Source organism: Pristiophorus japonicus, chromosome 17, assembly GCF_044704955.1.
Source record: "Pristiophorus japonicus isolate sPriJap1 chromosome 17, sPriJap1.hap1, whole genome shotgun sequence".
NCBI lineage: Eukaryota > Metazoa > Chordata > Chondrichthyes > Pristiophoridae > Pristiophorus > Pristiophorus japonicus.
The window spans coordinates 18485647-18500759 of NC_091993.1; the positions used below are offsets into that span (position 1 = coordinate 18485647).

Here is a 15113-nt window from a genome sequence, read left to right on the forward strand (position 1 = left end):
GACAGCTATTTCTATTATAGTTGTTCTTGAAGTGGAAAATGTGTTAAGATTTGCAGAGTTAAATGAGAAAGCTTCTTTATGGACTTAGAAATGGCTGTTGCCGATCTTATTGTTCAAATGCTAAATGTGCTTGTACGAATTTCCTTTCTCTGCTATTTTACTTGCGACATTAATCTATTTACATATTAACAGTTAGTGCCTTTGTTCATTCAGTGGAGAGAGGAATTTGGTGCATGAAGCATTTGTGCGATAATGTCACTGAGAGTAATTTCCAATTTCTAGTTACTTATACTTTGGAGTAATACTGTGTTTTCTCTTCTTTTCCCCTTCTGTTCCCAACAGTCTAATAACAGCTCACCCATCTCTGAAGAACAGCCCAGTCTGATCTGCCAGAACTCTGTGTTCCCACTGGACGAATTTGTTGTGACTCAGGAACAGCACACTACCTTCGAAACCGTCGTTCAGTGTTCTTTAGACCGCCCTGAATTAAATGTTAATCAGCTCAACTTCACAGTGCTGAAAGACAGTAGTTCAGTCACCACAGAGTGAAACTTTGAGAGAAGCCAAGTCTCATTGGTCACCTGTCGGTTTATTATTGGAACTCACATGCTGATGTTTATCATTTCCCTATCTGATGGCATCTCTGCTCGGACTATCAGTCTCAGGTCAGCTCATATTCTACTACAGATTTGGTGAAACTTGGTGAAAATTAAGACTGCTTGTATCCTCAAAAACTCAGGCATGTTGTTAATGAAGGTTCTTGGGTGTAGTTTATCTTTGAAACTCACCTCATGAGGATGCATTTCAGGCCTACACATGTCAGATTTTCATCATTGGCAAACATGCATCAGTCTTTTGGCCTGCTGTTCATCTGTCTTGCCGTACAACCATTGGTTTGATGTAAAACAGCCACCAACGCCAGTTGAATAAGGCCACAGCAGGTCTCCGTGCAGGGATTCGATGGATTTCGCAGCGTATCAAACTCAGGTCACAACAAGTTCATTCATTTCAGTGGTGGATTTTTAACAAACAAAAAGACTGGTGAGGCCTACGTGTAGGCTGCTAATAAGACTTGGAGAAAAAAAAACTCAAAGAAAAATTTGATGATTGAAAACTACCTCAGCCGTATTGAATGTCTTCTAAGGAAGTTGCTCAAATTGGTATCTTCCTTTCCACAAGTAGAATAGCACTTGGTCAGTACAGATGCAGTACTACCTCAAGGCCTCACTCATCTGCCATTTGCCCTGAAGAAGAAAAAAAGCACTTCCAAATATAAAGAGAAACATTCTACCTCAAATTTTATAGAACTCCATTCTGTGTTGTGGGACTGTTTTCCCTCCATTGATGTACGTGGTGATTTAACCAAACTTCCTGTCTGCTTTAGGATGAGGCATGGAACTACTGCTCATTACTTTTTCGTTACACTGTATATAGCCACGTCTTATGTGTTTGCATTGCTTTTTACATTACAAAGGTGTTTATTCTCGTTAATTGTCGGTAATGTTTATCAGAGAAACACTTTTATCAGCGTTCCTTGCTCAAGAACATCACCAAAGACATGCTTTTTTGAAGAAAAATGACCAAGGTTCTGGATTTCCATTCAGCATCTAACACATTGCTGTGCTGAGCTGGCCAGAATGCTCGTGCGCCCCAGTTAGATCAGGGGCACATTCCAAATCGAAGGACAACAATGTAACCAGTGTTGAGTCAAACATTCCCAGTGCTGACTCCCGCCAGACCTCCCAGCATTTCAATAACATTCAAAAGAAAGTGCAGCCTTGGAAAGGAAAGTTCACTGCTGACATCATGCACTTCCATTCAGCCCTGACCTTGATCTCTTTTTGTGTGGGGGAAGAGTCATAGATGCCAGCCGCCCACGTTTGACGTGAGGTGAATGAAGGGACCTCTTTGCTCCATGCCAATCGAAGCAGAACCTCACAAAGGGTGCCCACGTCAGAGGGACTGTGTCAGAAATGTTCCCCAAAAACAAATGCAGAGAAAAAGTGCAAATCACATCTGTGAAGTCAAGAGTTGTGACGAGAACCCCTTCCCTAAGGCAAGCCTGGGCTTAGGCTGGTTGGCCTCCATATAGACATGTCTAAACTATAGCAGTAATTTAGCCTGAAGCTAAATTTTCTTATTCTTTGATATGTTGTAAATTTGCAGTCTTATTATTTCTCAGTGAGTGATTTTTGATGCACATGTATCTGTGCTCCGTCTCTATGGCCCACGTAGGTGTTTGTGATGCCCGTATGGCTGTACTTCATGTGGGTCGCTGTAATGCCCCTGTTTCTGTGCAACTGTTCGCTAGTTATGTGGAAATGATTCGTTTCTGTGAAGCCTTAGTTATCTACCTCAGTATTATCAGCCTGATCCTCCTGGTGATCTTCCTCGTTCCCTCCTCCCAATTCCCCAACCAGTGGCAGGTTTTAATTTTTATATTCACTCCACTCGTTATCACATTTACGCTTGGAAAAATATTTGAAACCACTTAATGTAGAAACAATTCCTACCCTGCAGCGTAACTAGAATGGGGTTAAGTACCGATGTTCATCCAGATTTTTATGGCTGGCCCTTTGAGCATTGCATTAAATATTAAAATCCTTTTAATCCTTTACTGTTGGATGAGATGTTCTGGAGGTTCAACGCACAATGTTACTAAATCGTAAAGAAATTTGCCCCAGTGATTCTCCACACGTAGTTCCTGATCTCTGACCAACCAATGCTTTCACATACCATCATCCCGCTAATCCAAAACCGGGATTGGCAGAGGCTTGAGAGCAGAGCTTGGAAAATGAGGGTGAGGCAGAAGGAAATGACCACAAGATGATTGCATATTATGGATCATCCCTTTATTCTTAGAAATATATTGTTTTCTTGTGTTAATATAGTACACAAAGGGGCTATTTTTCAAATACAGGTGTTGAAAAGGCATGGTGGCAAATCAGCCCTAGTATCTCATCATCATAGGCAGTCCCTCGAAGTTGACTGTGGGATGAGAGGACTGTGTCACTGGCATGTGGGAAGTGCTCAGCATTGCCACATTTTCAACCATGAAAATGTAGCAAAGTACAAGGGCACAATAAAAAAAGGAGCACATTTCAAGTGTGCCAAGTCCGTGGGGCGCGGGCGGGGGTGGAGGCGATGATATGTTGTGCGCTCCGTACTTATGTTTGTAGCACACACTGCGTGCCACGCTCACACTCTCACACGCTGTGCGACATACTCTATAGTTTGTTGACGCTTGGCTAATATCTACTTTTTTTCCCCACATTACTTGACAATGCACCAGGGGTGACGGCTATCTCAGGGACACATCATCATTTTTCTTTTGTAGCTCAATGCAAAGTAGTTTTTTGCGATGACAGGGTATTTTCATACTGTTAGATTGGACGTATTTATTTGCAAGTCTTTTCTGTTTTGCTGTCTTGTCGACAAAGAAACACTGAGCAAGCCCTTTGTGCTTGGCCAGTTGTGGGCTTACACTCTCCGCCAGCACACTCCAGGATGTTTAAGGGACTGAAAATGTAACTGAGAGTATGTAACAAGAATTAAATGTTTTTCCAGATAGTTTTACTCAGCTGATAGAGACTCTTGCTGTCTGAGCATTCACATCTGAGGATAAACTAAGTTAGCTTTGAAGAATATTTTGCTACTCAATATAGTGGATGAAAAGAGCATGGAAAGTTTAGTAACAGTACTTTTTGTTCAAAGTACTCCCAATAGACTTGCCTTCCTTTTTAAGCCAGAGATTGGTTGCTCACTAAAGTGCACTAGGATCAGACCAGGTGCTCACTATCGCCTAGAAGTGACTGCTCCGTTATTTGAAAGGGACTACTGCCTCTGTTAAAATAGCGGACTCAGCAGCCATGCAAATTCATTGAGTGTTTGTCCGATAACATTACAAACTGTAACTTCTAGGCTTACAGATCGGGTAGAAGCTGAGTACTCACTATATTGCATCAGGTACATATTCGCTGTAAAGGGATGAAATCTTTTATAATAGTTTATGATATTTTTTACACACTAATTACTGTCTGTTACAGCCAGAATAATGGTTTTATGTGAATTCTGATAACTGAGATTTCTGAAGATTATTTTGAGAAATGCAGTTTGTTTCTGCCAGTGTGGTGTCTTATTTTCAGTATTATAAACACATTTGCTGGGGTTTTTGAGCGTACTTAGATTTAGATTTATTAGTAATAAATTATAATTTTGAAATCACAAATCTCCACACGTAGAATCACAGAATGGTTACAGCACAGAAGGAGGCTATTCGGCCCTTCGAGCCCATTCCAGCTCTCTGCAAGAGCACTTCAGCTAGTCCCATTCCCCAGCCCTAACCCCGTTAATACCCAATGTTAGGTCTGATCTATATTTAAGATAAACATGTGGATAATAGTTACAAAAAACCTCTTTAGTAAAATGGGTCTTTATTGGGTCTAAACACACGTTCACCCAACACAGATGCATTTTCCACAACGGACACCTTGGGGCTTATTCTCTCCACTCCTTCTGTTGGCACATCGCATTTCCTCTCTTGTGTCCTGTCATGGAGGAGCAAACATTGTATTCATGTCCAATTGGCATCCTATGATTGGATTGTTTCTTTATGTGCTGCATAACCCTACACACAGAAGGAAAACAGAATACAGTGGGGGTATTTTAACCTGACCCACCCAGAGGGAATGAGGTAGGATGCCTGTTTTACGCCCCACACAATTGTACACTCCAGAACTGCAAATCACACGGGTGTAAAACGGGCGTCTGACTTGAACCCAACTCATTCCCACTGGGGTGGGTTAAGTTCAAATTTACTCTAGTGTTTTTAGAAGTGTTAGTTGATCTTGAAGGATCAGTTCCCCAAAGGTCTGTAGTCAGTGCTTGATAAAAGAAATATTGTTTTACTATGACGAGGAAGTCGCCTCCTCATCAGTACTGTGGTGTCACTCTCTCTGTCGGTCTACGGAGACCCTTTCCTTATATGGCTCATTGGGCTAACCGCTGTCATCCAAGGTCAACCACAGACTGACTTTGGTCAACTATCTGTTTCACCAGCATGAGATTTGTTAATTTTTCAAATGATGACCTGATGCCAATTCACTGGAGGGAGGAGGTTGCAGAACTGGCTGGGGGTGGGGGGGAGGGAGGATTTGTTGGTATCAAGGGAAGGGGATTGATACCACGCTGATGTTAACAAGCAGAATTATCAATCCCTTGTGTTGGGGACACAATGTCCTGAGCCCAGCTGGTGGTGGGTTTAATCCCTACAGTATCTCAATGTGCTCAAGGTTATCTCCAACAAAAGTGTTATTAACGTTCCAGATATGTAAGAAAGTGCTCCCACAAGAATGATGCTGGTGTAACTGTTCCGTTCATTATATATAAATATGCTATGGAAACAAAGAGAAAACTGACTAACCATTGTAAGGAGCTAGGCTGCTGACATGTGACACTGGATTGCAAAAGGTTATCCAGACAAAATAAAAAAGGCATATGTAGGTTTTTTTGAAATTGTCTCCTGCTGTCAAAGTGTCATCCACGGGCTTTGTGACCACAAGGTTTCAGCCGCATAATGTCATCGACATGGAATCACGTGTAGGCATTGGGTCGAGGTATTGTGGCCCTGCCCCACTCGAGCTCAAAGCACTTTCCTCTCCTCTTTACTCATTGTTCCTTGTGTGAATGTTCAGATTCCCACTGATCATATGATTGTTGACTTTGTACAATAACAGATTTTTTTTGTAGTTCAAATTGTTTAGTGTGTGGAAATATAATGATGACAAATAAAATAGTGTTAGTCAATCCAATCTTAACTGCTCTTTGTGACTTGATAAGCTGAGACTTGTGCTTGCGTAAATACCGTGTGAACCTGGCTCCTATCCAGGTGTGTCGGGGATTGACATGATGATGTGTGTGAACTCCACAGAAAGCTGTATTCACAGTTAGTGAACATCTTTAACATAAGAACATAAGAATTAGGAACAGGAGTAGGCCATCTAGCCCCTCGAGCCTGCTCCGCCATTCAATAAGATCATGGCTGATCTGGCCGTGGACTCAGCTCCACTTACCCGCCCGCTCCCTGTAACCCTTAATTCCCTTATTGGTTAAAAATCTATCTATCTGTGACTTGAATACATTCAATGAGCTAGCCTCAACTGCTTCCTTGGGCAGAGAATTCCACAGTTTCACAATCCTCTGGGAGAAGAAATTCCTTCTCAACTCGGTTTTAAATTGGCTCCCCTGTATTTTGAGGCTGTGCCCCCGAGTTCTAGTCTCCCCGACCAGTGGAAACAACCTCTCCGCCTCTATCTTGTCTATCCCTTTCATTATTTTAAATGTTTCTATAAGATCACCCCTCATCCTTCTGAACTCCAATGAGTAAAGACCCAGTCTACTCAATCTATCATCATAAGATAACCCCCTCATCTCCAGAATCAGCCTAGTGAATCGTCTCTGTACCCCCTCCAAAGCCAGTATAGCCTTCTTTAAGTAAGGTGACCAAAACTGCACGCAGTTCTCCAGGTGTGACCTTACCAATACCCTATACAGTTACAGCAGGACCTCCCTGCTTTTGTACTCCATCCCTCTCGCAATGAAGGCCAACATTCCATTTACCTTCCTGATTACCTGCTGCACCTGCAAACTAACTTTTTGGGATAAGGACCCCCAGGTCCCTCTGCACCTCAGCATGTTGTAATTTCTCCCCATTCAAATAATATTCCCTTTTACGGTTTTTTCCCCCCGAGGTGGATGACCTCACACTTTCCGACATTGTATTCCATCTGCCAAACCTTAGCCCATTCGCTTAACCTATCCAAATCTCTTTGCAGCCTCTCTGTGTCCTCTACACAACCCGCTTTCCCACTAATCTTTGTGTCATCTGCAAATTTTGTTACACTACACTCTGTCCCCTCTTTCAGGTCATCTATGTATATTGTAAACAGTTGTGGTCCCAGCACCGATCCCTGTGGCACACCACTAACCACCGATTTCCACCCCGAAAAGGACCCATTTATCCCGACTCTCTGCTTTCTGTTCGCCAGCCAATTCTCGATCCATGCTAATACATTTCCTCTGACTCCGCGTACCTCTATCTTCTGCAGTAACCTTTTGTGTGGCACCTTATCGAATGCCTTTTGGAAATCTAAATACACCACATCCATCGGTACACCTCTATCAACCATGCTTGTTATATCCTCAAAGAATTCCAGTAAATTAGTTAAACATGATTTCCCCTTCATGAATCCATGCTGCGTCTGCTTGATTGCACTATTCCTATCTAGATGTCCCGCTATTTCTTCCTTAATGATAGCTTCAAGCATTTTCCCCACTACAGATGTTAAACTAACCGGCCTATAGTTACCTGCCTTTTGTCTGCCCCCTTTTTTAAACAGAGGCGTTACATTAGCTGCTTTCCAATCCGCTGGTACCTCCCCAGAGTCCAGAGAATTTTGGTAGATTATAACGAATGCATCTGCTATAACTTCCGCCATCTCTTTTAATACCCTGGGATGCATTTCATCAGGACCAGGGGACTTGTCTAACTTGAGTCCCATTAGCCTGTCCAGCACTACCCCCCTAGTGATAGTGATTGTCTCAAGGTCCTTCCTTCCCACATTCCTGTGACCAGCAATTTTTGGCATGGTTTTTGTGTCTTCCACTGTGAAGACCGAAGCAAAATAATTGTTTAAGGTCTCAGCCATTTCCACATTTCCCAATATTAAATCCCTCTTCTCATCTTCTAAGGGACCAACATTTACTTTAGTTATTTATCTTTGAGAAGTGTTCAACTTGAAACCACCTCTCCCACCATTCCAGTTAATTCCGGTCTAGCTGCAACTTTTATTTTCTTAGTTTAAATATTGACACACAACTGTTGGAACAGTCATGCTGTACAAGGGAGGAGAAATTCGGTCGCACCTCAATTGGGGCAGTAACCCAGGCGGAGTGGTAATTTTAGCGGCTTGAAAAAGTTTGCGCCCTGTGCCCAGAAATTCAATAGAATCAGTCGAGGAGTTGACAGGGGCGCTAAATCAGCCGTTGCACACCAGAGGAAAGGGGGCGAGAATGACCGTTTGGTCGGTAAATTTGGCGGACCCATTGCGCATGCGCCGAACTCCGAGTCAGACCCCCAGCAACAGCCGAGACTTAAAGGCACGGCATAGTAACGCGCCCATTAAAGTTTTCAAAATCACTTGTTTTCAACCTGTACTGTTATGTCTGAGTGCCGCTGCAAACGTGGAGGCTCACGCACCGTGCTGTGTGTAAACGTTGCACTGACTGTGACCTCCGACGGAAACGCTTCCTCATTCCTTTAAGTAGCCACCAGTTAACGACTCTGCAAGCCAGGACCGACTTTTTCCAGACATTGTTCCTGGCGGCCGCTAAGTGAGGCGGCCGCATTTTTCCGACTGGGGCGCAAGCGTGGGCGTTGCACCAGGAATACGTCAGCAGCCAGGCGCGACTGGTTTGCGCTCCCGGTGAGCCTCTCATAAATTTTTGGTTGATGTGCTAAACACTGCGCTCCTGGTCGGTAACCTCTTGCACTCTCATTAACGCTCTGGCCGCTAATTGAGGCATTAGACATCTGAAAATCCAGCCCACGGATTCTCCAGCACACTCAGCCTGTGTGTGTGTGAACATTCTCTGGTCAAGCCTCAGTTTCTGTCACGCTGTGCAGCTTGCTCTGTATATAACAACTTGCGGTTATTTAGCACCGTTAATGTAGTGAAACTTCCCAAGGCGCTTCACAGGAGCGTTATCAAACATCGAACCATATAAGGAGCTATTAGGTTGGTCAAAGAGAGAGGTTTTAAGGAGTGTCTTAAAGGAGGAGAGAGAGGCCGTGAGGTAATTTCAGAGCTTAGGGAGCTGAAGGCACGGCCACCAATGGCGGAGGGTTGTGGGGCTGGAGGAGGGTACAGAGATTGGGAGGGGCGAAGCCATGGGAGTATTGGAAAACAAGGATGAGAATTTTAAAATCGAAGCCTTGTCAGACCAGGAGCCAATGTTGGTCTGGACAGTTGATACAATTTCACAGAAATTGCACTATTGTGTTATATTCTTATGACATCACTAACAAACACACACTGCAAGATGGCTCCAACACAGAAACCTGCTATCATGTGACTGTCACATGACCCTGTTCTTATTTACATCAGTAGTTGCACTAGCACAGTAATCCACTAGGTGGAGCAGTACTTCACTAGGGGGAGCTCTAATAGAACTAAGGCTTAGGATTCAGTAGGTCGGCTCCATTTGGAGGACTGTGTTCGGTTCTGCTCACAGCACAAAAACAGATACATTCATTGTAAAGAGCAAAAAGACTGATCCCAAGTGCAAAGGAATAAGCTGTTTGGAAAGCACAAGCTGGTGGTGGTTAAGAAAGGACTTTATTGAAGTATATAAAATATTAAATGGTGCAGATAAGCTAAGTCCAGAATATTACTTCAAAGAATGCCAGGAAAATAGGACCAGAGGTCATAAATTTAAATACTGAAAAGTAAATTTCAAACAGATTTTTGGAAGAACCCCTTTATTCAAAGAGTGACAAATGTTTGCAATGAGCTGCCAGACAGGGTATCAGAGTCAAAAACAATAGGGAATTTCAAAATACAGGCAGAGGTTAAAAGAAGAGAGCTAAGGTAATAGGGGACCGAGCTTCAAAGGGCCAAATAAGCCTTTCTTGACCTCAGCTTTTCTCATGTTCTCAAATCCTCACCCAATGTTCACACACACTCGCTTTCCAGCCGGCGGGAGTGGGCGGGTGATCACTGGACAGTGACTACAGATCGAAACAGTTGCTGCCCCAGACAGTAAACACCACCCCCCCCATTGGGTGCAGGGCAATTTTGCCCACAAGATCCTTTACGAGTGATGGACAACATAAGTGTGTGCTCAGTAAAAAAAAAAGTTGCAAACAGTTTTATGGAGAGTGCAATCTTCAATGATGCATAAAACATCAAATGATAAAAGACAAAGTAAAAAAGATGAATTCACAAATAAATTTTCAAATCATTGTCCAATTTGCAGCTTTTTGCACGAGTTTAAATATTGGCTGGAGGTCAGTATTGGGGTGGCTGGGAATTTTGACTTTGGGTGATTGTGAGAAACAGGTGATATCAATTCAGCCAGTCTTTATACATTTTTCCCCAATTTTATTTTCATTAACTTATTCAACTTAACACTCCCCAGCATTATCAGGCTCCGTCATTTTCAGCACAGTATTATACACTCCCCAGCATTATCAGGCTCCGTCATTTACAGCACAATATTATACACGCCCCAGCGTTATCAGGCTCCGTCATTTACAGCACAGTATTATACACTCCCCAGCATTATCAAGCTCCGTCATTTTCAGCACAGTATTATACACTCCCCAGCATTATCAGGCTCCGTCATTTACAGCACAGTATTATACACTCCCCAGCATTATCAGGCTCTGTCACTTACAGCATACTATTATACACTCCCCATCATTATCAGGCTCAGTCAATTGTCGCACACTAATAATCAGATAATCGATTATAAAATTACTGGGTCCTGGCTCCCAAGTCTTATCTTAGCTTTTGTTGTGAATTTTGCATTAAAATGTATTAATTTGTGAATTTCTGTTCAGGTAAAGCAGTGCTTCTCAGATTTATTTTATTTAGTTTAACTCTATTTAGTTAATATTAATATCAAAACCAATGTTAATATTATGAACCAATGTAGGATGTGGAGCTAAGTGAGGAATGTTTCACTCTGTATAATATATTAACCAAGGAATGGCATTCAAACGTTACCCTCCTGAACCCAAGTAACGTTATTCTTTCAGTGAGTCTCAAATATCAGAGATGATTGGAGCTGCGACCCAAACCAGGAAATCACAGAACTGCCGTCAATAACACACGGCCGTTTGACCTAAACCTACTCGAGTTTCATTTGAACTTTAACCCTCTGCTGAGTTGGTTCAGGTGCTTTAACACAGGGAATGCCCGAGTAGATAGGCAGCTGCCTCCTGACTCTCCAGGGTGGGCACTTCAAAGAGACTTGTGGGGGGAGGGTGGAAAAGAAGAATGGGGCTAAAAGTCAAATAGGTCCTTTTCATCTTATCCATTTGCGTAGAGACTCCCTTGAAAGCAGGGTTGCCATGGCAATGAGGTCAGGAGTTTTGTGCCTTAGACCCGGGCAGGGCACGTCAAGCAACTCAGATCCATTTTGTTGAATGTTCAGTGTGCAATAAACTGACGTTACTATGTTGGTCCTGTTAAATAAAAACTGGGCCAACAAGATTTTTATTGTAGTAAGTTTCGGTTTAAAAATCTACTTCACATGACAATGCAGATTTTACTTTCTGGTTTTGTCGTGGATTTGTCTGCTTGCTCTCGTTCTGCCTGGGTACTGCTCCGGAATTGATGGGACTGCACCTTCAGGGGAGAGAGAGAGAGAGAGAGAGAGAGAGGAACATGAGTGTGCAACACAAATTAAATGACTGCAGGATCTGACATTTGGGATGCTCAAGGTCTGAATGCTGGGGCTGGGGTGGGACAACTTTGTCGCATCAGTGCAAGGGCCACAACAGGTCTTGCCGCCTTGACTGCAATACACAGCAGATCAGTGCCACAACCAATAGCCACATCAGAAAAAAAGTCAGACACACATTATTTGGGTACAAATCTGTGCACAGCACTCATTTTCCTGTTGCAGTCTGCTCGTGCCCGTTATGTCACAAACACACCCATATCACATAGTGACACACACATACAGTGATTCACACAAAGACACACACACCTCCATACCAAGCAGCCTAACCTCGGTAGTGGTAAGTTTCTGGAGGCCATCATCTGGGGTGAAATTAGTGCTCTTCTAGAAAGACGTGCGTTAAATAAGGACAGTCAGCATGGATTTATAAAGGGAGAGTCGTGTCTGACAAAATGTATACGAGTTCTTTCGGGAAATGGTGTTTTGGTAAAGGATGTGCAGTCCCACACAGGACACATGGTATCAAAGTGTGGACAGAAAGGAGAGTAATGCTGAGTAAAAGCAAAAAAAACTCAGCAGGTCAGGCAGCATCTGTGGAGAGAGATTCATCATTTTAAAAACCTCAATCAGGTCACTTTTTTTATTCATTCCTGGGATGTGGGCGTCACGAGCAAGGCCGGCATGTATTGCCCATGAGAAGGAGATGGTGAGCCACCATTTCAGAGGGCAGTTAAGAGTCAACTGTCTGGAGTCACATATAGGCCAGACCGGGTAAGGACGGCAGATTTCCTTCCCTAAAGGACATTAGTGAACCAGATGGGTTTTTAACAACAGCCTTTTATTCCAGGTTTATTTAATTAACTGAATTTAAATTCCCCAGCTGCCGTGGTGGGATTTGAACTCTTGTCTCTGGATCATTAGTCCATGTCTCTGGATTACTAGTCCCGTAACATTACCACTATGCTGCCGTTAACTCAAATGCTACTGTACCTCTCAGCCTTTTGAAGAGAAAAGCGCCCCAGCCTGTTATATTACACATATCTTCATTTGGTTATATTAAACACACACAGCTCCATACGGTTATATTACAAGCTCACCTTCCCACATAGAGGTAACACATCTGACAGCATATTACAAACACACAGTTCCATGCAGGTCTAACACACATGGACAGACACAGAGTCCATACAGTAATGCCACTTAATGATACTTAAAGGCTAAAGAGCCTAAAATGGATAGAGGATTCCAGCATTAAACAACAATTATTCAACAATTCAGGGTCTTTTGCCTGAGACTCGGTCCCTGAAAACATTTCATTCAAACCAGTTGCAGATGTGTGAAGCAGGAGATTATTTATGCGTTCACAAAAAAATAGGCTGTAGGGCCATTGACCGGGGTGGGCACTGAGAGATGATGTCACTGGCAGTTAGCAGATGTGATCCAATCTCGGTCAGTACCAAGCCCCTTCATCCCTAATCATTGCCATTTTAAAGTCTGCTGTCGCTGTACAACCTGCTGTGGACCGAGACCAAAAACAAACACATCATGAAAGAAAAGTCTTTTTTTTTTTTACACACATGTTGGATTTTTCTGCTCTTGTTCCATTCTGCGATGTGAAAACCAAAGGGTGGATTGAGTGCAGCATTTATTTAGAAGACTTGCCATTAAATGACAGCAAATTCTGGCACAAACTCCTCTCAAATGGCAAAGGAGGATCTAATCTGGTAAACCGCCTCACAAATAAAGAACTTCGAGCCCAATAGCATAATTGAAACTGTGATGCTGCCACACATCAACTGCATGTAACTTAAAAAACAAACCTGAAACTAAGAAAAAGCAAAGCCAGAATCCATCCTGCAAGTGTTTGCACTGCGGCAGATTCAGCACATAATGGTGCTGAAATTCCGATGTCCCGGGTCCGTACGAAGTTTCTATGGACATCGGAAAAGCTGGTTTTCAGCGCGCAATGCGCATGCGCTGAAAACCGGCTTTTCCGATCTGTCAAGTTTCTGGCTTGACAGATCTCGCGCATATCGGGAGCGAGGACAAGATTTCCGATATTTACGCATATCTTGCCCTGCAAATGTCCTCAAAAATCTTGTGCCTGAAAAAGCAGGTGTATAGCCTACTTTTACAGGCACAAGTGTTTAAAAATACACACAAACATTTTAAAATAAAGTTATAAAAACACATTTTATTGTTAAAAACCCTCCCCACTACGGTAAGTTTATTTTAAGGCTTAATTAAAAAAACTTTTTAAAAAGTCAGGAAAATATATTTTTTATAAGAACGTTAATGTATATGAATCTTAAATATGTTGTGTATTTTTCTATTTTTTATTAGTGTTTTGTGTGTTTGGGTGGGGTTTCTCATTCATAATAATGGGAACTCCAACTTACGGAGTTCCCATTATTATGAATGAGAAAATACTGTACCTTGATTGGCTGCCCAGAGCCATGTGACTCCAGTTCCAGCATACGGACGTCCCAAGGTGCACGCGCTCCGATGCGTAGGAGTGAAGGCCTCAGGATCTGAAGTTCGAGCGGGCGCAGCACCTTCAGGTAAGTGCGCATTTTTTCCCCTTTTTTCAGTAGTTTGCCCACGGGAAGACCTCGATCGGAATTTCAGGCTCCATTGGGTAAGGAAGCCTGAGGCCTACTCTATGCCCAGTGGGCCTAGTGCATCCCAATATAGCCAGCCAGCATGCAGTACAGTGAGAGCCTGTTCACGAAACGTGCACAAAGATCAGCAAGGTCCCAAATGCTCTATAATTTAGGGGGTCTCCCCGTGTTACTGGAGCAGCTGAGCAGTGTTCCAGATGCTCAGTGCCTGTATGGCAGGAGGGCTGGCAGAAAAGGAAATTGGCTCCAGGGTGGCTCGTTGCTTCTTGCCCTATCCTTCTTGCTGTTCCCATGGCCAAACAAAGAGGTTTGTCGTTTCCCAGACCACTTACACTGGCCAAAAATTGGTGAGGTCCAACAGTCAGTTCTCAGCCGTTCACTGGCTGCTAGCCATTGATGCATGGGACATGTCCTGCGCTGTGCACGCGGAGTGCCAGTACATTATGCAAATAAGCTGACCATCCATTATGGGCATCGTCAGCTCATTCAGCCAGGGCCTCAGGAGCAGCTGACCTAGTGGTGCTACATTGAGGCCTTATTATCGGCCCCAGTGTGCGGGCAGATGCTGGAAAAGTTGGCTATTTGGCCTACTACAGTAGAATCATGATGCTTTCTTAAGGGCACAGGTAACAAAAATTCTGAACTTTCAATTTTTATCTCATTGAGACTGCTTCTTACCATTAATCTAAGCAAGTGGGAATGACTCAAATTTGTACTGTTTGTCCATCCAGTGGAGGGCTAGCTCCTGAGCCTTGAACCTTTAGTGGGGTGGGGGGGGGGGGGGGGGGGAGAGATCATCACTACTTGCTTTGAGTTAGTAACATACAATTACTAACCAGTGCCTGAGCTTCTCGCTGGGTTATTTTGAGGTCTAGTGCCTCTTAAAGAATGGGTCTGCAAAACAATTCTACATGGTACCCTTCTAATTGTACATCTCTCAAGATCCCTTATAGTCCATGCTTCTTGTCTCCATCTATTCATTATTACTGGCTCTGTGAGTAAAGGGAGAAGGATTTACACTTGGCT

General features: G+C 43.3%; 2 protein-coding genes across 2 annotated transcripts in view; one reads left to right on the plus strand and one right to left on the minus strand.

The window, feature by feature from the left end:
* igdcc3 (immunoglobulin superfamily, DCC subclass, member 3) overlaps nucleotides 1-5125 on the plus strand; it is a 148060-nt gene extending 142935 nt beyond the window's left edge. Inside the window, exon 14 of the mRNA XM_070859326.1 lies at nucleotides 343-5125. Within this exon, the coding sequence (XP_070715427.1) occupies nucleotides 343-549 (207 nt within the window). The 3' untranslated portion in view covers nucleotides 550-5125. The remainder of the gene's footprint in view (nucleotides 1-342) is intronic.
* A 4904-nt stretch (nucleotides 5126-10029) lies between these two features.
* Nucleotides 10030-15113, minus strand: part of LOC139228134 (serine/threonine-protein kinase Nek9-like) — a 106118-nt gene continuing 101034 nt past the window's right edge. Inside the window, exon 22 of the mRNA XM_070859327.1 lies at nucleotides 10030-11411. Within this exon, the coding sequence (XP_070715428.1) occupies nucleotides 11313-11411 (99 nt within the window). The 3' untranslated portion in view covers nucleotides 10030-11312. The remainder of the gene's footprint in view (nucleotides 11412-15113) is intronic.